Here is a 25816-nt window from a genome sequence, read left to right on the forward strand (position 1 = left end):
TGACGAAGTGGGGGAGATTCCTGGTTTCCTTGTTTCCTATGGGTTTTTTTTCCCCTTGGTTTTCCTATGGTTTGCATGCAGAGGGAGTGGGACTCAGTTTCCCTGGGGGTTACCGGTTTAACAAGGTGATGGGAGAGGGAGTTTGTTGTTCCAGAGGACTGGCAGGGAACGTGGGACCCCAGCCAATGGCCTGGTGACCCGGAGGCCCAACTCAGGAGTCACAGCCAGTTATTGCCAGTGGGGAAACAATGGGCTGCAAGGACCCCCGGGGACCCAACCAACCGGTTCCAGCTAGAGGATCCTGTTTACGACCCTGTTTACCTGGAGAGAAGACAATGGACAGAGGCGGGACTTGGAACTGGGGGTCTCAGCTGCCCAGCAGGGAAGCAGGGGGGCTCTGGGCTGGAGGGAGGGAGCAGGCAGAGCCCAGCTGGATGCAGGGGAGACTTGGATGTGCTGTGCTGAGGGAGGCCAGGCCTGAGGCCCTGAGAGTTTCCTGTACTGGGTTCAATGCTCAATAAACCCTCCTGTTTGACACTGACAGAGAGTCATTCTGGTCTAGAGAACAGGGTGGCATCATCCCCTTTGGGGAGTGGGGGCCCCGGGGATCCAGAGTGAGTGGACTCCCTGAGGGGACCCATAGCGAGAAACAGGTGTGCTAAGGCTCAGAGAGGTGTGGCTCGAGGAGGTGGAGGGGCTTAACCCTGAGAGAGAGTGGACCCCCAGGAGAAGGGCCGTCTCACTGAAAGGGGCACCCCCCACGGACCGCATGGGGCCAAGAGTGGGCACAATCTGTGAGTCCATGACAAGCAATACTACTGCTTGGCTCTCTGCAGAAGCAGAATCTGGTCTTTTAGGAGCTAAAACTGCCACTTGAGCTAAATGTCAGCGCACTTTGGCGCAGAGGCAGTAGTAGATTAAAATGTCCATAGGTGGGCTAGCCACTGGCTGGGAGTAACTAGCCCCATAGGTAGGCTAGCCATTGGCTGGGGACCCTCTGTCACAGGGTCAGACAAGCCCAGAATTCAGCACATTCCTTCCAAAAGCCAGCAGGTGACGCACATGGGCCTTTGGTCTCTCCCACCAGAGATTGAGGGTCTCTGGCAACTCTGCCTGTGCAGGGTCGTAGCTGAGGAGTGAGTGGCTGGGAGCTAGTGTCCCTGTGACTGGGGGAGGAGGCTGGGGGACCAGGCTGCTGAAGACAGTCAGGACCTGATGATGCAGTCAGGGCAATGATGTGCAGTGGGGAGAGGGGAAGCCCTTGCCCTACCTGGCACAACGCCGTTCGTAGCGATAGCACTCATGGAAATGGCCGTCAGCATCGTCTGCAGAAAGAAAAACCATAGTGTTAGAGGCACCCTGGAGCCATGCTGTCTCCTGTGCCCCAGTGGTCGGGGGCACCAGGCTGGGGGCCAGGAATAATGCAACACCTGGGAGGGGAGCAGTAATTACTGACCTGGGGGAGTGTCACAAGTGAGAGGGGCCAGGAATCGGGAGGTGTTTGCCTGTATGAATGACACCAGTATGTCACTTTGTTGTGGGGCAAGGGACGAGAAAAGGGATTGACATTAAACCCGTGGTTGAGTTTTCCGAGCTGGAAGTTGAATTCAGCCCCGGGGTTATTCCCCAGGCGCTCCACCCCTGGGCTGTAAGTCCCAGCATGCCAGCTCCTGCCCAGTTTGCTCCTGGGTGAGCTAAAGCTTCAGAAGTGATCCCCCCAGGAGGGAGCTGGGACCCTTTAGAAGAGAGGCTTTCAGATTGCAGTGCATTGGAGGGCTGCCCGGGACTGCTCTCCTCACTAAGGTCTGGTCTGCATGTCAGACCTACATTGGTGTAACGATGTTGCTTGGGGTGTGAAAAATCCACAGCCCTAGTGACGCAGTTACACCGACCTAGACCCCGGTGTGGACAGCGCCAGGTCCACCGACATAGCTACAGCCTCTCAGGGACGTGGATTAACTGTGCCGCTGGGACTGCTCTCTCCCATCGGCTCTTTAAACACTACTGCGGCACAGCTCCACCAATGCAGCGTTCAAAGTGTAGACGTGCCCTCAGCATGTGACCTTCTTCTTGCTCCAGCATGGCTGCCGTGGCTATTGGTAGCAGAGGGCTGATGGGAGGGCAGGTTGCCCTGCAGCCTGGCCTGCACCAGGAAAAAGGGTTTTAACATGAGGCTTTCCTGGCCTCTGGCAGCCCTGCTGCATGCGGTGGGGGCACCATCTTGGAGGCGGGGCCCCATTTCCATCCAGCTGTAAAACTGCCTGAACTGCACACAAAAGAGTTGTCTCAATGCATTGCACAGGGCGGGAGACGGCCCACAAGAAGGGGGTGCTGGAATATCAGATTTTGATCCCAGGAAATAAAGTCCCCAAGAAGTAGCTGCTCCCCTCAGTGGGGCCCCCAGGCAGCATACTCCTGCCTGTCTCCAGGATTGATAGAATTGGGACTAGCTTCTGGCTTGTAAAGGCTAGTTTCCCAACAAGGTGATGATGGCTTTGGGTTTATCAGCTGTGTCAGCATTCAGTGTTCCCATCTCGTTCCCTAGTAACAGGTGGCTGGCTGTCTCCAGTCCTCTCTTTCGCTGCAGTCTCCCTCCCCCCAGCACTAGAGTGGGGCTTCTTCCTGACTCCTAGGCTGAGCCATGTTCATGCAACCAGGGGAGGTGAATTATTCCTCCCTGCAGGTCCGAGCGGGCCCTGCCACTCCCAAGGAACTCCAACCCTTGGCAGGGAGGGAGAGAAGAATGAGCTAGGCCTGTCCATTCAGTGCTGGGCTCTGCCCGTCTTGTCTAACCCCAGCTGGACGGGACACTCCGTGCTGCACGGCAGGGCTTACAGCCCTGGGGTGACGGCTGCACGGCAGGGCGGGGTAACACCATCACTCACGCAGGAGCAGCAAAGGATGACCATGCAGAACGACTCCATGATACCCGCAATTCCCACCACCCAGGTGAGGCGCAGGAAGAGGATCACCCCGAAGATGTTTTGCAGGCAGGGCAGGTAAACGCCCATGAAAGTGCCCATCCGTGGAGCCTACAGAGAAAAGCATGGCATGATTAGCCATGAGGGAGGCAGCATCACCCCCCCGCATCCCCTCCCCAAGACGACAGGGCCTCTTGGAAATATATTTCCCTGGGAGGGTCAAGTCCCTGGAAACACGGTGCAGAGACAACTGGGGCTGGGGAGTCATGACCAAAAGAAATGGAGGGGCTCATTTGCTCCATGCCTCGCCATGGCAGCTGCGGAGAACCGTTCAGAGGGGAGGGCTCAGACCTCGGCTGGGCAGAGCAAAGGAGCAGCATGCAGAGCTGGCGAGGGGAGCTCCAAGGCAGCAAACCGCGTCCGAGACAGCAGGCTCTTCCGTCCTCTGCAGCGGCCAGGGCAGCGCCTGCCTCCCGGCACGGGACGTGCATGGAATACAACAGGGAGAGCGAGTGAAAGGATGCAAACACAGTCGCTGCAGAGAATCAGCTACAGCCACCCTGCTGGAGACAGGCCTCTGCCACCCTACTTGCTGTTGTTCTCTCTCTGCACAACTGCAGGGTCTTTTGTTCCAACAGCAGCAAGGCTGACTCCGCCCCGTTCCTCTGCATAGGGCTCCTGAGACACCCCCAAACCTGCCAAAGGGGGTTCAGTCTCAGGGGATCAGAGCCGTTCATTTCCCTGTTGGAACGGTGCCAGCTGCAGCGCACATTGCCCCTCACTGTGCGGCCGCTCACAAAGGGAGCCGGCAGGAAATCGCAGGGACAGGTTGACGCAGGAAGGGTCACCAGACAGCAAGGGTGAAAAATCGGGACGGGGGTGGGGGGTAATAGGAGCCTATATAAGAAAAAGACCCCAAAATCGGGCTTTCCCTATAAAATCGGGATATCTGGTCACCCTAGGTGCAGTACACTGGGAACTTGCTCCCGGCTGTGACGCTTTGCTGCCCACAGTGCTGGTGGCTCTGGGCTGCCCACTTAGGGCCTGGCTACGTCAGAGAGCTCCATGGATCGCAATGTACCTGGCTCAATCACAGCCCACCCGGGGCCACAGACACCAGTGGTCCAAGCCACTGGCAGGGAAGCAGGGGGCCATGGCAGCTGCCTGGGATGGCTGTGCCCCAGTGACAGCCCGGGGCAGCCCGTGACCACTTCGGAAAGCCTGGTGCTTGGGAATCTCTGGAGGAAGCGATGCAGACATCAGGCACCTCAGAAGGGTCAGGTGCACCTGGGCCCATGGCAGCGCCCTGGTGATCTTGGCAGCAGCAGCATGAGCCACGTCCTACCCACCTGCGACTGCAGCAAGCACTGGGAGCTGGGAGTGGGTCCCACTCCAGCTGAGGCAGTAGGACAGGCCTGGACCCTGCCCTGCGAGCCCCAGGGAGCAGGAAGTGGGAGCGTGGGAATTCCTGAACTCCCACAGCCGCAGAGAACCTCACTCAGGAAACCAGAAGCCTCCAGAGCCGGGCAAGCGGGAGCTGCTGGGCCCCTGGCCCCTTGGCGGGAAGCCTCACTGCCTGCCCAGGACTCAGCGCAAAGCCTTTGAGTCCTGCAGGGAGAGGGCTAATCCCACTCGCTTGCCCGCTCCCTTGGCCATGTCTATGTGACTGTGCCATGGCTTGGCACCGTCGTGAAGGGGCAAGCCCCTTGAGAGAGAACCCATGACCCAATGGCCCCTGAGAGCAGCCCCAGAGAACCCAACCCCAGTGCCCCCCCACCTGCAGCCTCCCCACCAGCAGCCCCAGAGAACCCAAACCCCCCCCATGCCAGCCAGCTAGAGCCCGGTGCTGAACCTCCCACCTGCACAGGTTTCTTTTTGGCCCCATCGTTGTTCTCTGCCTCCTCATGCTCTCGGCTGCCCTGCGGCAGGTTGGTGTAGTTCACGAGGCCACTCAGCAGGGACGAGACCATGGGGCTGGTGTCCATCTCTTCCTGTTAGGGGCAGTGACAGGTGAGGGCGAGGTACCTGTCCTGAGCCGGCCACGCCCTCTCTCCACGCTGCCCCCCCTCCCCGCGGCCCCTCGCTCGGTGCCCTACCTCGAAGAGGGCCATGTTCTTCCCGTCATATTCCTTGCCCTTCTCCAGGTCTGTGCTGTTGATGAAGGGGCTGCTCTCCTTGGGGTTGCCATCACCTGCAGAGACACAGAGAGATCAGGGCTTGGGCCAGCCACCCCCTCCCCCAGCCAGCAGCCCCCACCGTGCCAGCTCACCAACCCTGCTGGAACTGCTCCCACCCAGCATCGGCTGCACAGAGCTCCAGTCACTCCAGCCATCCCCTGGGAGCATGGTGAGAAGCTGAGAGCATGGCCCCACCTGCCAGGAGACCCACAGTCCTGATGCCAAGGACAGCTGGGATTCTCGGGAGCATGTGAGTGAGAGGCCGAATCTCTTCCGAATGCACCATCCAGGGCTGGCTCAGACCCCGCCAACCCAGGCCATCAGTGCCCAGGTAGGGGTGCACGGGCACTGCTGGGACTGGGGGGAGAGTGACCACTCCTGACACCCAGCCATGCCTCGACTGCAGGGAACAGAGCCAGGGAAAGCAGCCCATGTCCCTGGGCGGCCTGGCCTTCTCCACCAGAGTCCCCTGCCTAGACACTACTGGGATTGATGGCCAGCACTCCCAAGCTGCACCCCTCCCTGCTCCTGCAGGAGCCTGAGCCCCCCAGCACCACTGCTTAAAGTCACTGGGCAGCCCCCCGGGAGGGAGGCCTGGTGGGTATTAGACTCAGAGCAGCAGGCTCTGTGCCCTGAGCCTCAGCAGAGGGAGTCATGCCTCCAGCCCCCATGCAAGGGGATCCGTGCCCCGGCACCAGCACGGGATTCCCAGCCCCTGTGCAAGGGGATTTCCAGACCCCGGTGTACAGTCCCTAATGTACTTAAGGCATCTCTGCCGGTTTGCTTTGTTGGCAGTGAGTGCTGAGAAAAGAGGCAAAATCCTGGCTCCAGTGCACAGGTAGGTGAGTAAGAGGGCAGTGGGGCAGCCCGGCCTGGCAACTGGGGCAGGGGGCAGTCAGACGGAGCAGGACTGGTCTGCCAAGAGAGTGGGCTAACTATGCACAGCCTTGGCCCAGGCCCCACCGTGTCCCCCCACGTGCACCAGGGTCACTCGGCATCACTGGAGAGCCAGCAGCCCTGCAGCCTGAGCAGACGAGAGGTTGCCAGAGCAGCCCTCTCAGGGCGCTCCCCCGACAGCCCAAGTATCCAGGCCCCACAGAGGGTCAGTGCATGCACCAGCCTCTGCACTCTGCTCCACATCCCCATCCAGGCACGGCACCCACCCAAGCATCGAGGTCATGGGACTGCAGCCAAACAGCACTAACATCAGCTGAAGTGAATCGTGTGCACCCATGATGGCAACAGGTCCCGGCCCGGCGCTCCCCCAGGCCAGACCCAGCCACGGCCTATTCTGCCCATGTGCGGGGGCCCTCTCCTGGGAGCCAGAGCTGCCTCTGGGATTGGGCCCAGGCTGGCTGCCCCTGAAGGCAACGCAGAACTAAAGAATTGCTGAACGGCCTCCGTCTGTAGCTCTGTCGGGGGAGAGCAGCAAGTCTGGAGGCTGAGAAGGATCGTTTGGGGGCCGTGTGGGAATGGGCTGAGCAGTGTAGCGAGGAGACCTGTTGGGAGTGCCAGGTTCAGCTAGAGCAGTGTGATGCTCACAGGCTCTCTGGGAGAGGCCTGACTGTCTGCAGCACGGACGACCTCACTCTGAAGGACCAAGAGCCAGACATAGCAGTAATGAGAAGTGCGGAGCCGCAGAAAGAACTTAGGGTGGGAGTGCCGCAGCTGGGGCAAGTGCAAGGGGAGTAGTGTGTTTTGAGGAGCACAGGCACAACCAGGGAGCAGCAAAGTGGGGTGGGACTGAGTAGCCCCAAGAACTGCTGCGAGCCCAACCACAAAGCAGCTGCCCCAGTGAGTTCCTCCAAGCCAGCCTCACCCTGAGCGCCCGCGCGGGAGCCTACCAAAGCAGGCCCTGGGAATTGGCCGAGATCCACGCAGACCCCGGGGACACTGGCAGCTGGAATCCAATGAGAACAACTCACTCGACTACACAGCCCGCTTGGGACAGAGCTGTCTGCGCCCGCTTCAGGGGAAGGCTGGAGCTCCTGGGGGTCTCTCAGGGGCAGGGAGACATGGACTGCTCAGGGGGAACCCCGACACCAACTGTGCACAAAGCACCCCACAGGACAGGCAGAGCGAGTCTATGGACAGGGACAGCGTGGCCAGTGGCACTGGAAACCCACCGACAGCCCGGCACAGCACTGCTCTCGATGGCTGGGTTCAGGTCAGGGCCTCACAGAGCCGAGGAACTGGGTGTGAGGCAGCAGGGAGCGGGGTGGACTGACCGGGGAATGGCGTCTAGTTCTGCTGGGACTGTCTGCATGGGGGATGGGAGAGCCGGGGGTGACTCCACTTGAGTGAGGAGACCTGAGCCTGTCACCTGAGCTGGGAGAGGGTTGGACCCAGGTGACACCTTTGCCCGGAAACTGGACAAAGGCTGAAGGAGAGAGCCTGCTGGAGGGGTTTTGGTTTCAGTTTGGTGCTGGGTGTGGAACGCAGGGAACCCCAGGGCCGGGGTCTAAGCTCCCTGCCCCCCAGAAGGACTTGACTGAGGGGTGCTGGTTGTACCCCCAAGCTCTGTTGTAGACTGTGTTCCTATTGTCCAATAAACCTTCCGTTTTACTGGCTGGCTGAGAGTCACAGTGAATCCCAGGAAGAGGGGTGCAGGCCTGGACTCCCACACGCTCCGTGACACTGGGCAAGGGGCAGAGTTTTCAGACCGCTCTGCGATTCCCAGGTCTCTCCAGAGGGAACTCCTTGCTCCCTGGGGGAGGAACAGTAGCCACCTGGCTTCGGTGCTTTGGCTGCATCCGGTAGGTTTTAGCACATACCCCTGCCAAGGAACATGCCAAGTGCAGCCTGTCCCCTGTGGGGTTCCTCGCGCCCCAGGAGAATCTCGCTCAGCGGCTGCAGAGCCAATCGGAGGCCGAGCATAGCTCCCCTGGCAGTGGCAGGGCCTGGGGTGGGCCCATGTGCTCTCAGCCAAGGGAAGGGTCTGCCTGGGCCATGAAACCACAGGTTGCAATTTAATGAAACCAATGCTGCCCAACCACACAGGGCTCTGTCAGCTCCTGCCACAAGAGAACCACCAGTGCTAACAAACAGGCCCAGCAAGGCCTAAACAGCCTCCATATCCCTGCCAGCCCCATGCCATGGCCAAGAGCTGGGCAGCCCCCAGGGAGTGAGAGGAGGAGGAGAGGAAGCTCCTGTTCTGCAGAGCTTTGGTCCAAACACACCAAGCGCCCTGACAGAGGGAACGTGCTGCTGCCATTACCCAGACCAGGGCCCCAACGCTCGGCAAGTCCCAGCAATGCTCTCTGCTGTGTGGGAGAGAAGCCCACCGACCCCCAGGATGCTGCGCAGGGGCCAGGACGCCCGTCTATGCCCTGGGCTGAGTCCCAGCCCGTATGTAGCTGGGCCATGTTGGGCTCAGCTGTCCAGAGTGCAGAGGGGCAGAGAACACGCTGTCACAACACAAGCGGCCTCGCTTACTGGTGTCATGGGACTGCAATGCCCTGAGTCTGCTGCGTGCCACAGCCTGCAAGGGGCCCTGGGTGACCACGTGGGAGTATTTTGTAATATTGTTATGAAGCCTATGCCTCCGTTTCCCCTATGTGCTGCACTGTTACCCAGTGATGCAAAAGAACTGTTTGCTCTCAGGACAGGCTGAGGTATGTGGGTGTCCCTAGTCTGGACCGAGGTCTCGATATCAGCGGAGCGGCTGAGAAGACCATGGCGAATCCAGTCGCCGGGACATTGACACCTAGCAACCAAGGCCCAGAGGGCTGTGGCCTTCCCCACCTCTCCTAGGGAGCTGAACAATGGTTCCCAGCTCCAGAGCAGAGGATGGCAGAGGTGGGGGAGGAGAGCTGGCTGCTGGACAAGTCGGGGCTCTCACCTGGGTCTGACCAAGGAGGAGACAGACGGAGCTTGAACCAAGGGGTCCCTACAGCTTGGCTGGGCGCTGGGCTAACCAGACTGGACTGTGCTTTACCCTTCAGTTCTCTGTGCTACCCTAAGGCCTGCCTGGGCCATGTGCCAGCTAGCGAATAAACCCGACTGTGGGACAGCGCTGTGTGAGTGTCACTGCCAGTGCTGGGCGAGGGACGTCTGTACGCGTCTCCCTCAGGGACTTGCTGACGGAGCTCCCGGGGGCTGCAAGCCCGGAGGTTGTGTGTAAGGAAGCAGTGAAGCCGCAGGGCCTACCGTGGAGGAAGAATGAGAGGCCTAGGGCACATCAGAGGGGGTTCGTCCTAGAGACCGTTCTGAGGCTGGGGCCATACACCAACTCTGTGGGGCCGGGACACCCTGTCCTCGCCCTCCCCAGAGGAGGTACAGCCTGTTGGTGATATTATTCGCAATGGACAGAAGCAAGCAATTCCAAACTACACATCACGTTCCCAAAGCCAAGGGTGCCTGGTCAGCGAGAGGGAGACAGGCAAAGCGAGCCCAAGACCCCTTGCTGCCCTGCAACAGCAGGAAACAGGCCGCGCACCACGTGTGTCAATCACAACCACCAGAGAACTGCAGCCTCGGCAAACAATGCAGCCAACCTCTCATACCTGGCTCAGCTGCCGTGCCTGCCTGAGGCAGTGATTCATCGTCTGCAGTCCGTCTTCCCCAGGCATGGCACCCCAAGGCCGAACTGGTTGGCAGGGCAAACTACCTGCTGTCCACAGCATTGGTGCAGGAGGCTGTTTGCCCAGTTACTGCAGGAGCGGTTAAATCTTCATAAGCCACAGCAATGCAAAGCCTGGTACAGATCTTCACCAGGTGTAAAGTGACAGTGGCTGAGGATCTGGCCTCAGCTCCTAACCCAGCCAGCAGCTTAAGGACTCTGAGCACAGGCAACCTACAGCCCAGCCCTGCGGTACCAAGCCCCACACAAACTGCAGATTTGCATACAACCTTGGGGGACAGCATCACCCCCATTTTACAGAGAGGAGTTTGGGCACAAGCATCTCAATGGGTGCTAGGCACTTAAATCGCTTGGAGGTTCTGGGCCAAGGTGGCATGCTTAAGGCCACTCAGGGAGCCTGCAGCAGAGTCAGGGACTGAACCCAGGTCTCTGGAGCCCCAGGCCTGCACCCTGCCCACCCCAGCTTGTCACACCTGTCAAAGGGAACTGTGAGCCTGCAAATAAGCCCACTGCCACTTCAGTGCCTGACTTGAGAGCCCAGGTACCTGTCCCGGAGTGACAGAGAAACAAAGTCAAAGCATCAGACACCAGCAATCTTACCTGCCTACCGTAATCCCAGCTGAACCACCTATTCAGCAGGGTTACACCACATACGTGTTAGTCTAACCTCTGGTTACTCCTCACCTCACACACACAAATCCTAGGTTGTAGTGATTGTTTCACTCAGCACCATACACTAGTGTGAAGAACACAGGTGGTCTGTATAGCTTTTTATGCACTATCCTTTCGTACGAAGGAATCTGTCAGAGTGCAGCCAGATTGCTTGGTTGTAGTTCACTTTTCATTTACAAATATTGTATAGAATGCATATTATATAATAGCCACATGCGGGTATGCACATGGACACAAGCACACCCATGCATGAACACCCACCCATCTCAACTTTCCTAAAAGTGTACTATCCAGAGCTCTGAGGGGACGTACAAAAATGCGATAAACTGCATATCGACTAGGACCCTTGGCTGAGCAAAGTGTATGTGCCCATCACACTCACACAGGCTCAAGATGCTCTGTATTTAGCTACATCTCCATTCAGAAACAGCCCAAGCAGCCACACTGGAATCACCCACCCCATTACTAATGAGTGAATCTCTGAAAACAAGGTTGCCAATTTCCTCCTTCGAGCGTCAGTGATGCTGCTAAGGAGCAGCAAACAGCTCAGACCGATGCAGGACAGACACCAGGACAGGGTGCGCAGCCTGCCCTCACCCTCCACCCTGTGAGTGCTGCTGACCGGGACAAGAAAGAGGCAAACAGGAATCTGCCCACGGACAATGCTGCCCGGCACTGTGCACTGCAGCTGTCCTAGGCAGGGGCCCAGGGGCAATCTGTTAGATTCCCATGGCTGAGCCCCAAGGGGCTTCAGCTGAGTCAGAACCTTGAGGCCTGGAGAGGAGGGTGAGGGAGGGGAGACTGGAGGCTGCAGAGGGAGATCCTGCCATGATGCCTTTCTGGGCCAGAAGGGTCGTTTCATGTAGAAACACAGGGCTGGAAGGGACCTGAGAGGTCACTAGCCCAGTCCTCTGCACCGAGGCAGGGCTACGCATTATCTAGACCAGTGGTTCTCAACCTTTCTGTACTGGTGACCCCCTTTGTGACCCGCTTCCTTAAATATCATTCAGTAAATGATGAATAATACTCAGAGCCGCATTAGGGGTGGCAAGCAGGGCAACTGCCCAGAGTTACATGCTTCAGCCCGGGGCACCAGGGCTCGGGCTACGGCTAGAGGCCCCCCTCTGATGAGGGGGCCCTGGGCAATTGCCCTGCTTGCTACTCCCTAATGCCAGCCCTGGTGACCCCCCTAAACTTGTCCTGTGACCCCTCCCCCAGGCTGAGAAACACTGATCTATTCTAGACCATCCCTGACAGGTTTGTCTAACCTGCTCTTAAACACCTCCAGTGACGGCGATTCCACAAACGCCCTGGGCAATTTGTTCCAGCGCTTAACCACCCTGACAGTTAGGAAGTTTTTCCTAATGTCCAACCTAAACCGCCACTGCTGCAATACAAGCCCATTGCTTCTTGTCCTGACCTCAGTGAATAAGGAGAACAATTTATCACCCTCCTCTTTATAACAATCTTCGAGGTACCTGAAGACTGTTATCATGTCCCCCCCTCAGTCGTCTCTTCTCCAGACTAAACAAACCCAGTTTTTCAATCTTTTCTCATAGGTCATGTTTTCTAGACCCTTAATCATTTTTGTTACTCTCCTCTGAACTTTCTCCAATTTGTCCACATCTTTCCTGAAGTGTGGTGCCCAGAACTGGACACAATACTCCAGCTGAGGCCTTATCAGTGCTGAGTAGAGCAGAAGAATTACTCCTCGTGTCTTGCTTACAACACTCCTGCTAATACAGCTCAGAATGATGTTCACTTTTTTTGCAACAGTGTTACATTGTTGACTCATATTTAGTTTGTGATCCACTATAACCCCCAGATCCTTTTCTGCAGTACTCCTTCCGAGGTAGTCCTTTCCCATTCTGTATTTGTGCAATTGATTGTTCCTTCCCAAATGGAGTAATTTCCTTTTGTCCTTATTGAATTTCATCCTATTTATTTCAGACCATTTCTCCAGGTTGTCAAGATCATTCTGAATTCTAATCCTGCCCTCCAACGCGCTTGTGACCCCTCCCAGCTTGGTGTCGCCCACGAACTTTATAAGTGAGCTCTCTACACCATTAGTCAAATCACTTATAAAGATACTGACTAGAACCGGACCCAGGACAGATCCCTGTGGGACACCACTCGATATGCCCTTCCAGTCTGATTGTGAACAATTGATAACTACCCTCTGAATATGTTTTTCCAACCAGTTGTGCACCTATCTTACAGTAGCGCCATCTGAGCTATATTTCCCTAGTTTGTTTCTGAGAAGGTCGTGAGACGATAACAAAAGCCTTACTAAAGTCGAGATATGCGACATCTACTGCCCCCCCCCGCACAAGGCTTGTTACCCTGTCAGAGAAATTCCCTCCTCACAGGCACTGTGGCTTTGGGAGAGGTGTGACTGAGGAGACAGAGCGGAGCTTTGGGGAGGGCAATCCCGGGGGGTGCCATGGGAGGAGGCCCAGGGGCAGGAGTAGGAGGAAATAAATTGGCCAGGGCTGGTACCACTGGCAGAGCAAGAGGGGAGCGTGGGTGAAGGAAGGAAGAGAAAGACACACAGAGCAGCCCCAGCAGGCAGAGGCAGGCCACAGTCCTACCCGCTATCTCCTGAATGCAACCTGCCAGGGAATGAGGTGTGCAAGGTCAGCAACAAGATCAGCTCCTCTGTGGGCTTCCAGCCACCAGAGGTGGAAACCCCACACAGCGGCTCTGGCTCTATCCAGAGAACAATGCTGGCACCGGCACCCAGCCCCTGCACGAGGCACTATGCTGCACACTCTGGAGAAATGGCTAGAGACGCTGGCCCCTCTTCCCTGGAGGAAGCCTCGCGGCGGGGCAGCGGCTGCGGCTTTCTCCCCTTAGCGAATGGTGCAGGGACTGGAGTCCCACGATCACGCCACAAACAAACAAACAAGCAGAAATGGGGGTGAAAATGTCCAGCGAATCCCCACAAGCCCAGGGGGAGTAACACGTACCAGGTCTGGGAAGGGAGAGCAAGCCCCACAACTCGATCCCTGCGATGCCAACAGGGCCAGTCATTCGGAGTCCTCAGCCCAGTGAGCCGGTAGGAAGAGGGCAGCCAGCCCCCGGTGGCACCGCAGGGCCGGCATGTTAGCAGTGAGCGCCCCTCGCCAGAACCCCCGCGCTGCACCGGCCATACGGAGCCAGACTTGGAACCCAAGAACTCCTTGCCTTGCTCAGCGAGCGCCAGCCGGGGAGCGGGGCCGGGGGGGGGTGCGGAGATGGATGCTGTGTATCGATTACATGGCGAACCTCTCCCCAGAGCCTCGGAGAAGGAGACAACCTACCTGGGGGGATCACAGATGCCAGGCGAGAGCCCCAGGCTGCATTGCCCTGTTCCCACGGCCAGGGGGATGGCGGGTCGCAGCAGCCCCTCTCTGTGCAGGGAGTGGGGCGCAGGCGGGGCGCAGTCCTCCAGCCCCGGGGCCTGGGGAACACAAGTGTCTGCAGGTGCCCTGCAGCGCCCCACAGCCAGCCACGGCAGGATCCCAGCCCACCGCCCCGCCCCATTGCTGTTACCTTCGCCCCAGGCTGCGGCGAGGGGAGGCCAGGGAGCAGGGGGCTCCGGCGGGGCAGAGCAGCCCCTTCGCCCAGCGCCGCGCGCGCAGACGGGCCGCAGCCGCACCGGCTGGTGTCCATGGCCACGCAGAGCGGGCGTCAGCAGGGCACCCGGCGCCCCGGCAACGGCGGCGCTGGCCCGGCCCGGGGCCCCCCGGCTCCGCCTCGCGCCGAGGGGCCTCGGGGGCCACAGACACCCCGCGGGGGGCCCTGCCCCTCGCCACGCAGCCTCCACCAAGGAGCTCCCTGCACCCCACCCCCAGTCACCCCAATCTTCCCACACAGAGCCTGTGGGGCCAGCCAGCTGCTGTCTGGTGCGTCACTGAACCCCCCTGCCAGCCCCTCGCCCCACAGCCTACTCCCCGCCACCTCGCCCCACAGCCTTCCCCCCCGCCAGCCCCTCACCCCACATCGTACCCCCCCGCCAGCCCCTCACCCCACATCGTACCCCCCTGCCAGCACCTCGCCCCACAACCTTCCCCCCTGCCAGCCCCTCGCCCCACAGCCTACTCCCCGCCACCTCGCCCCACATCCTACCCCCCTGCCAGCCCCTCGCCCCACATCCTACTCCCCTCCACCTCACCCCACAGCCTTCCCTCCGCCAGCCCCTCGCCCCACATCGTGCCCCCTGCCAGCACCTTGCCCCACAGCCTTCCCACCCGCCAGCACCTCGCCCCACATCGTACACCCCTGCCAGCACCTCGCCCCACATCCTACTCTCCGCCAGCACCTCGCCCCACATCCTACCCCCCCCGCCAGCCCCTCGCCCCACAGCCTACCCCCCGCCAGCACCTCGCCCCACAGCCTTCCCCCCGCCAGCACCTCGCCCCACATCCTACCCCCCTGCCAGCACCTCGCCCCACATCGTACCCCCCCGCCAGCACCTCGCCCCACAGCCTTCCCCCCCGCCAGCCCCTCGCCCCACATCGTACCCCCCCGCCAGCCCCTCGCCCCACAGCCTACTCCCCGCCACCTCGCCCCACATCCTTCCCCCCCGCCAGCCCCTCGCCCCACAGCCTACTCCCCGCCACCTCGCCCCACAGCCTTCCCCCCCGCCAGCCCCTCGCCCCACAGCCTACTCCCCGCCACCTCGCCCCACAGCCTTCCCCCCCGCCAGCCCCTCGCCCCACATCGTACCCCCCCGCCAGCCCCTCACCCCACATCGTACCCCCCTGCCAGCACCTCGCCCCACAACCTTCCCCCCTGCCAGCCCCTCGCCCCACAGCCTACTCCCCGCCACCTCGCCCCACATCCTACCCCCCTGCCAGCCCCTCGCCCCACATCCTACTCCCCTCCACCTCACCCCACAGCCTTCCCCCCCCCAGCCCCTCGCCCCACATCGTGCCCCCTGCCAGCACCTTGCCCCACAGCCTTCCCACCCGCCAGCACCTCGCCCCACATCGTACACCCCTGCCAGCACCTCGCCCCACATCCTACTCCCCGCCAGCACCTCGCCCCACATCCTACCCCCCCGCCAGCCCCTCGCCCCACATCCTACTCCCCGCCAGCACCTCGCCCCACAGCCTACCCCCCGCCAGCACCTCGCCCCACAGCCTTCCCCCCGCCAGCCCCTCGCCCCACATCCTACCCCCCTGCCAGCACCTCGCCCCACATCGTACCCCCCCGCCAGCACCTCACCCCACAGACTTCCCCCCCGCCAGCACCTCGCCCCACATCATACCCCCCCGCCAGCACCTAGCCCCACATCCTACTCCCCCGCCAGCACCTAGCCCCACAACGTACCCTCCTGCCAGCACCTAGCCCCACATCATACCCCCCGCCAGCACCTCGCCCCACATCGTACCCGGCCAGCACCTCGCCCCACATCGTACCCCCCGCCAGCATCTCGCCCCACATCCTACCCCCTGCCAGCACCTCGCCCCACATCCCACCCCGGCCAGCACCTCACCCCACATCGTACCCCGCCAGCACCTCGCCCCACATCGTACCCCCCGTCAGCACCTCGCCCCACATCCTACCCCCTGCCAGCACCTTGCCCCACATCCTACCCCCGGCCAGCACCTCACCCCACATCCCACCCCGGCCAGCACCTCGCCCCACATCCTACCCCCCGCCACACCTCGCCCCACAGCCTACTCCCCCGCCAGCACCTTGCCCCACATCGTACCCCCCACCAGCACCTCGCCCCACATCCTACCCCCGCCAGCACCTCACCCCACAGCCTACCCCCCTGCCAGCACCTCGCCCCACATCGTACCCCCCGCCAGCACCTCGCCCCACATCGTACCCCCCTGCCAGCACCTTGACCCACAGACTACCCCCCTGCCAGCACGTAGCCCCACGGCCTACCCCCCTGCCAGCACCTCACCCCACATCCTACCCAGCCAGCACCTCGCCCCACAGCCTACCCCCGCCAGCACCTAGCCCCACATCCTACCCTCCGCCAGCACCGTTCCCCACATCCTACCCGGCCAGCACCTCGCCCCACAGCCTACCCCCCGCCAGCATCTCACCCCACAGCCTACCCCATCCCAGCACCTAGCCCCACATCTAACCCCTCTGCCAGCATCTAGCCCCACATCCTACCCCCCGCCAGCACCTCGCCCCACATCATACCCCTCTGCCAGCACCTAGCCCCACATCCTACCCCCCGCCAGCCCCTCACCCCACATCGTACCCCCCTGCCAGCACCTCGCCCCACAACCTTCCCCCCTGCCAGCCCCTCGCCCCACAGCCTACTCCCCGCCACCTCGCCCCACATCCTACCCCCCTGCCAGCCCCTCGCCCCACATCCTACTCCCCTCCACCTCACCCCACAGCCTTCCCCCCGCCAGCCCCTCGCCCCACATCGTGCCCCCTGCCAGCACCTTGCCCCACAACCTTCCCCCCGCCAGCACCTCGCCCCACAGCCTTCCCCCCTGCCAGCCCCTCACCCCACAGCCTTCCCCCCCGCCAGCCCCTCGCCCCACATCATACCCACCCGCCAGCACCTCGCCCCACAACCTTCCCCCCCGCCAGCACCTCGCCCCACAGCCTTCCCCCCTGCCAGCCCCTCGCCCCACAGCCTACTCCCCGCCAGCACCTTGCCCCACAACCTTCCCCCCTGCCAGCCCCTCGCCCCACAGCCTTCCCCCCTGCCAGCCCCTCACCCCACAGCCTTCCCACCCGCCAGCCCCTCGCCCCACATCCTACACCCCCGCCAGCCCCTCGCCCCACATCCTACTCCCCGCCAGCACCTCGCCCCACAGCCTACTCCCCTGCCAGCACCTCACCCCACAGCCTACCCCCCGCCAGCACCTCACCCCACAGCCTTCCCCCCGCCAGCACCTCGCCCCACATCCTACCCCCTGCCAGCACCTCGCCCCACATCGTACCCCCCCGCCAGCACCTCACCCCACAGACTTCCCCCCGCCAGCACCTCGCCCCACATCATAACCCCCCGCCAGCACCTAGCCCCACATCCTACTCCCCCGCCAGCACCTAGCCCCACAACGTACCCTCCTGCCAGCACCTAGCCCCACATCATACCCCCCCACCAGCACCTCGCCCCACATCGTACCCCAGCCAGCACCTCGCCCCACATCTTACCCCCCGCCAGCATCTCGCCCCACATCCTACCCCCTGCCAGCACCTCGCCCCACATCGTACCCCCCTGCCAGCACCTCGCCCCACATCCCACCCCGGCCAGCACCTCACCCCACATCGTACCCCGCCAGCACCTCGCCCCACATCGTACCCCCCGTCAGCACCTCGCCCCACATCCTACCCCCTGCCAGCACCTTGCCCCACATCCCACCCCGGCCAGCACCTCGCCCCACATCCTACCCCCCGCCACACCTCGCCCCACAGCCTACTCCCCCGCCAGCACCTTGCCCCACATCGTACCCCCCACCAGCACCTCGCCCCACATCCTACCCCCGGCCAGCACCTCACCCCACAGCCTACCCCCCTGCCAGCACCTCGCCCCACATCGTACCCCCCGCCAGCACCTCGCCCCACAGCCTACCCCCCTGCAGCACCTCGCCCCACATCGTACCCCCCTGCCAGCACCTTGCCCCACAGCCTGCCCCCCTGCCAGCACGTAGCCCCACGGCCTACCCCCCTGCCAGCACCTCACCCCACATCCTACCCCGGCCAGCACCTCGCCCCACAGCCTACCCCCCGCCAGCACCTAGCCCCACATCCTACCCTCCGCCAGCACCGTTCCCCACATCCTACCCGGCCAGCACCTCGCCCCACAGCCTACCCCCCGCCAGCATCTCACCCCACAGCCTACCCCATCCCAGCACCTAGCCCCACATCTAACCCCTCTGCCAGCATCTAGTCCCACATCCTACCCCCCGCCAGCACCTAGCCCCGCATCCTACCCCTCTGCCAGCACCTAGCCCCACATCCTACCCCCCGCCAGCACCTCGCCCCACATCCTACCCCCCGCCAGCACCTCGCCCCACATCCTACCCCCCCGCCAGCACCTAGCCCCACATCCTACCCCCCCCGCCAGTACCTAGCGCCACATCCTACCCCGGCCAGCACCTCGCCCCACATCCTACCCCCCCACCAGCACCTAGTCTACATTGTACCTCCCTGCCAGCACCTAGCCCCACATCCTACCCCCCGCCAGCACCTCGCCCCACATCCTACCCCCCCGCCAGCACCTCGCCCCACATCCTACCCCCCGCCAGCACCTAGCCCCACATCCTACCCCCCCGCCAGTACCTAGCGCCACATCCTATCCCCCGCCAGCACCTAGCCCCACATCCTACCCCCCCACCAGCACCTAGTCTACATTGTACCTCCCTGCCAGCACCTAGCCCCACATCCTACCCCCCGCCAGCACCTCGCCCCACATCCTACCCCCCGCCAGCACCTCGCCCCACATCCTACCCCCCCGCCAGCACCTAGCCCCACATCCTACCCCCCCGCCAGTACCTAGCGCCACATCCTATCCCCCGCCAGCACCTAGCCCCACATCCTACCCCCCCACCAGCACCTAGTCTACATTGTACCTCCCTGCCACCACCTAACCCCACATCCTACTCCCCCGCCAGCACCTAGCCCCGCATCCTACCCCCCGCCAGCACCTAGCCCCACATCCTTCTCCCCCGCCAGCACCTAGCCCCACAACATACCCTCCTGCCAGCACCTAGTCCCACATCATACCCCCCGGCCAGCACCTAGCCCCATATCCTACCCCCACACACACCAACACCTACTACCCCACATCTCCCTCATACAGTACCTCCCCACTGCATTCCCATTTTGGGTCTTGCATGGCTGACGTCTCCCTACGTCCCGTGGGCAGCGATGGGCACTGAACTCCGTGGGCTGGTAAAAGCCAGCCCCAAAGCCTCGGCGCAGCCGGGCTAACCAGGGGGGAGGTGGGGTGTCCCTGAGCTCAAGGCTGCCCCTCCTGCCCATCCCATAGGAACGGCTCAGGCTAATCCAGACCCAGGCAGATCCTGCAGGCCTCGTCCCCTCCACCCGGTAAGCAGCAGGATACGGACCCTGGACTTCAGGAAAGCAGACTTTGACTCCCTCAGGGAACAGATGGCCAGGATCCCCTGGGGGACTAACATGAAAGGGAAGGGAGTCCAGGAGAGCTGGCTGTATTTCAAGGAATCCCTGTTGAGGCTACAGGGACAAACCATCCCGATGAGTCGAAAGAATAGTAAATATGGCAGGCGACCAGCTTGGCTTAATGGTGAAATCCTAGCGGATCTTAAACATAAAAAAGAAGCTTACAAGAAGTGGAAGCTTGGACATATGACCAGGGAAGAGTATAAAAATATTGCTCGGGCATGTAGGAAAGATATCAGGAGGGCCAAATCGCACCTGGAGCTGCAGCTAGCAAGAGATGTCAAGAGTAACAAGAAGGGTTTCTTCAGGTATGTTGGCAACAAGAAGAAAGCCAAGGAAGTGTGGGCCCCTTACTGAATGAGGGAGGCAAGCTAGTGACAGAGGATGTGGAAAAAGCTAATGTACTCATGCTTTTTTTGCCTCTGTTTTCACTAACAAGGTCAGCTCCCAGACTGCTGTGCTGGGCAACACAAAATGGGGAAGAGATGACCAGCCCTCTGTAGAGATAGAGGTGGTTAGGGACTATTTAGAAAAGCTGGACGTGCACAAGTCCATGGGGCCGGACGAATTGCATCCGAGAGTGCTGAAGGAATTGGCGGCTGTGATTGCAGAGCCCTTGGCCATTATCTTTGAAAACTCGTGGCGAACGGGGGAAGTCCCGGATGACTGGAAAAAGGCTAATGTAGTGCCCATCTTTAAAAAAGGGAAGAGGAGGATCCTGGGAACTACAGGCCGGTCAGCCTAACCTCAGTCCCTGGAAAAATCATGGAGCAGGTCCTCAAAGAATCAATCCTGAAGCACTTAGAGGAGAGGAAAGTGATCAGGAACAGTCAGCATGGATTCACCAAGGGAAGGTCATGCCTGACTAATCTAATCGCCTTTTATGATGAGATTACTGGTTCTGTGGATGAAGGGAAAGCAGTGGATGTATTGTTTCTTGACTTTAGCAAAGCTTTTGACACGGTCTCCCACAGCATTCTTGTCAGCAAGTTAAGGAAGTATGGGCTGGATGAATGCACTATAAGGTGGGTAGAAAGCTGGCTAGATTGTCGGGCTCAACGGGTAGTGATCAATGGCTCCATGTCTAGTTGGCAGCCGGTGTCAAGTGGAGTGCCCCAGGGGTCGGTCCTGGGGCCCGTTTTGTTCAATATCTTCATAAATGATCTGGAGGATGGTGTGGATTGCACTCTCAGCAAATTTGCGGATGATACTAAACTGGGAGGAGTGGTAGATACGCTGGAGGGGAGGGATAGGATACAGAAGGACCTAGACAAATTGGAGGATTGGGCCAAAAGAAATCTAATGAGGTTCAATAAGGATAAATGCAGGGTCCTGCACTTAGGATGGAAGAATCCAATGCACCGCTACAGACTAGGGACCGAATGGCTCGGCAGCAGTTCTGCGGAAAAGGACCTAGGGGTGACAGTGGACGAGAAGCTGGATATGAGTCAGCAGTGTGCCCTTGTTGCCAAGAAGGCCAATGGCATTTTGGGTTGTATAAGTAGGGGCATAGCGAGCAGATCGAGGGACGTGATCGTTCCCCTCTATTCGACACTGGTGAGGCCTCATCTGGAGTACTGTGTCCAGTTTTGGGCCCCACACTACAGGAAGGATGTGGATAAATTGGAAAGAGTACAACGAAGGGCAACGAAAATGATTAGGGGTCTAGAGCACATGACTTATGAGGAGAGGCTGAGGGAGCTGGGATTGTTTAGTCTGCAGAAGAGAAGAATGAGGGGGGATTTGATAGCTGCTTTCAACTACCTGAAAGGGGGTTTCAAGAGGATGGCTCTAGACTGTTCTCAATGGTAGCAGATGACAGAACGAGGAGTAATGGTCTCAAGTTGCAATGGGGGAGGTTTAGATTGGATATTAGGAAAAACTTTTTCACTAAGAGGGTGGTGAAACACTGGAATGCGTTACCTAGGGAGGTGGTAGAATCTCCTTCCTTAGAGGTTTTAAGGTCAGGCTTGACAAAGCCCTGGCTGGGATGATTTAACTGGGACTTGGTCCTGCTTTGAGCAGGGGGTTGGACTAGATGACCTTCTGGGGTCCCTTCCAACCCTGATATTCTATGATTCTATGATTCTATGATTCACCCCACACATCTCTGGCCCAGGGAAATGCCAGGCAGCACCGTGGGTCAGCGCAAAAACCGTCTCCTCTGGCCATTGCATGAGAGTGATGCTGGGGATCCTCCTGTCCCCAGACACTCACAGTCATGGGCCCTACATGTCGAGCCGCAGCCCAGGGGCAGCCTGGCATGTGCACAGTGCCCTGGCGTGCGGGAAAGATGCAGACACAGCCTGAGCTCAGGGCCAGCTCTGTGCAGGGCCCTCCCCACGTGCTCCCTGCTGGGTGCAGGGCCAGGCCCGGAGGGGAGAGGCTGTGGCACTCACAAGGCAAGAAGCCTTGTGCAGACTTGGAGGGAGGGAGCTGGGTGGGTCACAGATGCTGCCCAGGGCAGTGTCTTAGGGCTAGTCTGGGCCAGGCAGGAGTCCCCAAGGAATAGCTAGTTTGGCTCTCCCCATCCTCGCTGGGTAAGATGGGCCCTGCTGACATCTCCTGTTTGTCCCAGGAATGTGGCTGGGTCTCGGGGGGCTCCCTAGAAACTTGCCTGCTGCTCCATTCCCCAGCCAGCCCCTCTTGCTCACTGGCAAACCGGATAAATGGGAAACAGAGACCTGAGTGAAGGGGCAGCGTAGGGAGGGAGCTGTCTCAGGCCAGAGGAGGCCCACATAGGGCTGTGCCAATGTAATGCCCCCCTGAGTGCTTCAGTCAAGGTGTCTTCACGCACTGGCCCTGCCAGCCCCGCCCCCCACAGCTTGGACTCCCTGTGGAGCCTGGCGGGGGCTTCAGTCTCTCAGAGCCCCCGGGGGGGTGGCTCCCTGGGGCCAGCTGTGGGACAATGACAGCGCAAGGCAGGGGAGCTGCATGGGATAGGGGACAGAGAGATTAGTAAATGGAGCAGGACTCTGGGGGTGGGGCGCATGCTGCAGAGAAGTCTGAGTCTCTCGCCTCTCCTTGCACAGCATGGTGCCCCCATGTGGGTCCCATGGGAGGGCCTGCTGGGCCCTCCCCCAGCCCTTGTCCATTTGTTACTCAGGGCCGGAGGTGCCAGAGCTCACAGCCCCAGCAGCCCTAGGCTGCTCTCGCCAGCTTGAGCCACCCCGGCTCAGGATTCTGTCCATGCCTCAGGCCCTGCGAAGGGATGCGCTGGGGGTTCTCTGTGCACGGGGCTGCCCCCAGCTGGCACCAGCATGCTATTTGCACACAGAGACCATCCGGCACACTCACACTGGCCTCTGACAAGCCCTTGGCAGCAGCCTGGAGAAGCCCCTGGGCTCTGACTGCTTTGCGCCAGTGACCATCAATCATCCTGCCAGCAGTGGGGAAGGCAGACAGGAAAGCAGCTTCCCCATGCGGGTGATCAGGAGCCCGGGCTGCAGGCTGGGAGTCTGGCTGGGGTGGTACAGGCCATTATTCAGCCCACCCCAGAGATGCATGCACACTGCCCCCCAGCCCAGGCAGTGCCAAGCCCTCTAGGGCTGGAAGGAGTTAAGCACCGCAGGCTGTCGGGGTCCCAGATGATGGATGAGTTCCCAACTCCTGTTGGAGACCATTTTGCCGCAGCGGGGCTGGTGCAGCCTCTTCCCAGCAGCTCGTCACACCGTTTGTGGGCTGTGCGGGCACCGCAGCCAAACCAGGCACCGCAGCCCAGCTTGGATCAGCCAAACCCTGTGCCCTCGGCTCCTAGCTGGGTCTCTCTGCTTCTGCTCCAGCTCCAGCTCGCACTGGAGTGTCCTGACCTCAGGGAAGCCCCTGTCCACTTGACAGGCCTGAGCCGCGAGCGTCTCCCCATGGATGCAGTGACACAGAGCACTGCGGCCATTAGCGAGATCCTCTGACTTCTCCGGTACGAGGGCTGCTGGACTCAAAACCCCAAAACCCACTCGCCCGCCTGCAGGTGCCACTAGCCCAGAGCTCAGCCCAGCCCAAGGCTGAGACACAAAACCCGGGGGAGAAAGGGGGTCAGCAGCTTGGGAAGCTCCAGGCACAAACCCCTCAAGGCTCCGTGGTGCTGGGAGCTTCACATGAGCTGCTCAGGGGAGAGTGGGGTCGGACCCCTATGGCAGCTGCAGCAGTGAGCACAGCTGGGCAGGGGCACAGGGCTGGGCTGTCCCTGCTGGGGTGGTGGCCCTGAAACGAAGAGCCAGAGGAGCAAGCGCAGGCTTCGATTCCCCGCTCTAAGCTTCCCTCCCTCCCCTGGGAGCACTCAACCTGAATCGGCCGTTTAATTTGCTGTGGCGCTTGGCAGGGCTCGCGGCTGGATTACTGGCAGAGAAACAACAGCCCCAGCGCGGGTATCGGCTAATCCCCTATCAGTGCAGGGAGAACCGCCGGCTGGGGAGGGCAGAGCACAGAACACGTGCCCCAAGCTCCCTGCATGCCCCGCTACAGGGGAGGGTGCATGAGCTGCAGCATCCCCCCCTGCACCTGGCAGGGGCTCCTGTGGGGCTCCCTGACCTGGGCAGGGCAGCACTGAGGCGCTGTGACTGTCTCTGCCACTCCCCAGCAGTGGGCGCTACCTGGGTCGAAGCAGGGCCAAGATGAAGGGTAATTTGCCCTCCTAACAGCTTTTTGTTCCATCTTAAATTGGGCTGGAAACGTCACTGCCCACTGAACACGTTACATGGAGGGGGGGAGCCCAGAGCCAGACCCCGAGGGGCTAACTGACCAGAGCAGATCCCTGAACCCCAGGGATGGGGGGCCAGGCCGATGAAGCTGCCTTCACTCACGGTGGGGTCAGCATGCCCTTCCCTGGCACTTCCCCACTTCCTTGTGCCCAATGAGCACCTGGAGGGGCTGCAGGACACTGCATAGATCAGGGGCAGAGCCCCACAGCTACCAGCCAGCCACTCCGAGAAGCTGAGACCAGGTCTGAACAATGAGGGGCAGCTGTCTGGAGGGCCCATGGGTGCAGCACGGACTCCTCCAGCCTGCAGTCAGGACAGAAGGGCAGGCCCGGGGTAAGCAAGACCCAGGCTGCGTGCCCCTGTATTGTGATGGTGCCTGGAGTCTGGTTAACAGTGAACCACTCCTCAGGCCTGGCCTGGACGCTGGCATGGGGCTATTTATAGAAAGGGAAATCTCCCTGCACAGCCCCGTCTGCTGTACCCACACCATGCCTCCCCAGAGCCCTGTGGGCAGCCCAGCCTTCTCCAGCAAATGCGCCCAGCTCTGGGCAGGGGGGCTGAGCTGGGCTGGGCCAGGCTGCATCAAGTGTGATTTGGGAGCCAGGTCCCACCGGATACGCTCAGCCTCCCCCGCTTCCCTGACAAGGCCCTTTCCCCTGATCTCCTTCCTTGAGCCCCCCCGTGATGCCAGCATGGAACCAGCTGAGCACATGGCCAGGCTGGGGGGTGTGTGGGGGGGACACTAGCACCTGGGCATGTGCAGCCCCATCCCACCCACTCTGGGCAATTCCTGTGTGAGCTCCACAGGGCCCAACCCCGAGTGAGGCCGCACATCTATACACATCAGCAAGGTGCCCCCCCGTGCCTAGGACAGCCCCTCCCACACCCCATGCCAGTGGAGACACACCATAGCAAGCATCCCAGCTGCATCTCCCCCTTGGCCATGAGCAGAGAAACCCTTGCACCATCTCCACCCCCATCGCTTGCCAACAACCTGCTGCTTCTCCATTTAATCTCCTGTATTTACCTGCCTCTTGCCCAACTGCCCCCTGCCCCCAGCAGCCCCTGCAGGCCCAGGAGCTGGCTGAGCTTGGCTGGCTGAACAGGGGAGACTCTCCCCCTTCCCACGGACTGATGGTGTAGGGAAGCGCAGTTGGAAGTGCACATGAATTGGACACAGATGCTTTCCCCTGTAGGAGACACTGGCTCCCATCCAGGCGCAGGGCAGGGGACTGGCTGGCTGGGGGGAGGGCAATGGGGCCTAGGGCCTTTTCTCTCAAGGGAGCAGGGCCTGCTTTCTGAGACAATGGACTGTTCCCAGCCTTGAGGCCTCCCCGTGAGCCTGCAGCAGCTGGGGCAGGCACTCTGCAGATGTGGGACAGCCCGGCCACAGGCAGGAGCTGATTACCGTTTCCAAGGGGGCACCAGGTGCCAACTGCTCCTGTCCAGGCAGGCTGAGGGCACAGGTGGGTTTCCAGCCAAGAGCCGCCAATGCCTCTGCCCTACAAGCAGTCTTGTCTGGGCTCTCCTGGCTCCTTGAGGGGCTCTTTAGGCTACTGGGTATTTGGAGAGAGTCGCATCCCCATGCACTTCACCGGCCCAGTGTAGCAAGACCCTGCCCCCCCAGCTAGTTCCCTCCCTCTCCCCTACCTCCTG

The 25816-nt window shown here is 60.8% G+C and overlaps 1 protein-coding gene across 1 annotated transcript in view; it reads right to left on the bottom strand.

The window, feature by feature from the left end:
• Positions 1–25816, bottom strand: part of SLC12A5 (solute carrier family 12 member 5) — a 102557-nt gene that overhangs the window by 45613 nt on the left and 31128 nt on the right. Inside the window, 4 exon segments of the mRNA XM_038369249.2 lie at positions 1271–1325; positions 2886–3032; positions 4781–4912; positions 5018–5112. Of these exon segments, the coding sequence (XP_038225177.1) occupies positions 1271–1325; positions 2886–3032; positions 4781–4912; positions 5018–5112 (429 nt within the window).

This window comes from Dermochelys coriacea, chromosome 13 (genome assembly GCF_009764565.3).
Source record: "Dermochelys coriacea isolate rDerCor1 chromosome 13, rDerCor1.pri.v4, whole genome shotgun sequence".
Lineage (NCBI taxonomy): Eukaryota > Metazoa > Chordata > Testudines > Dermochelyidae > Dermochelys > Dermochelys coriacea.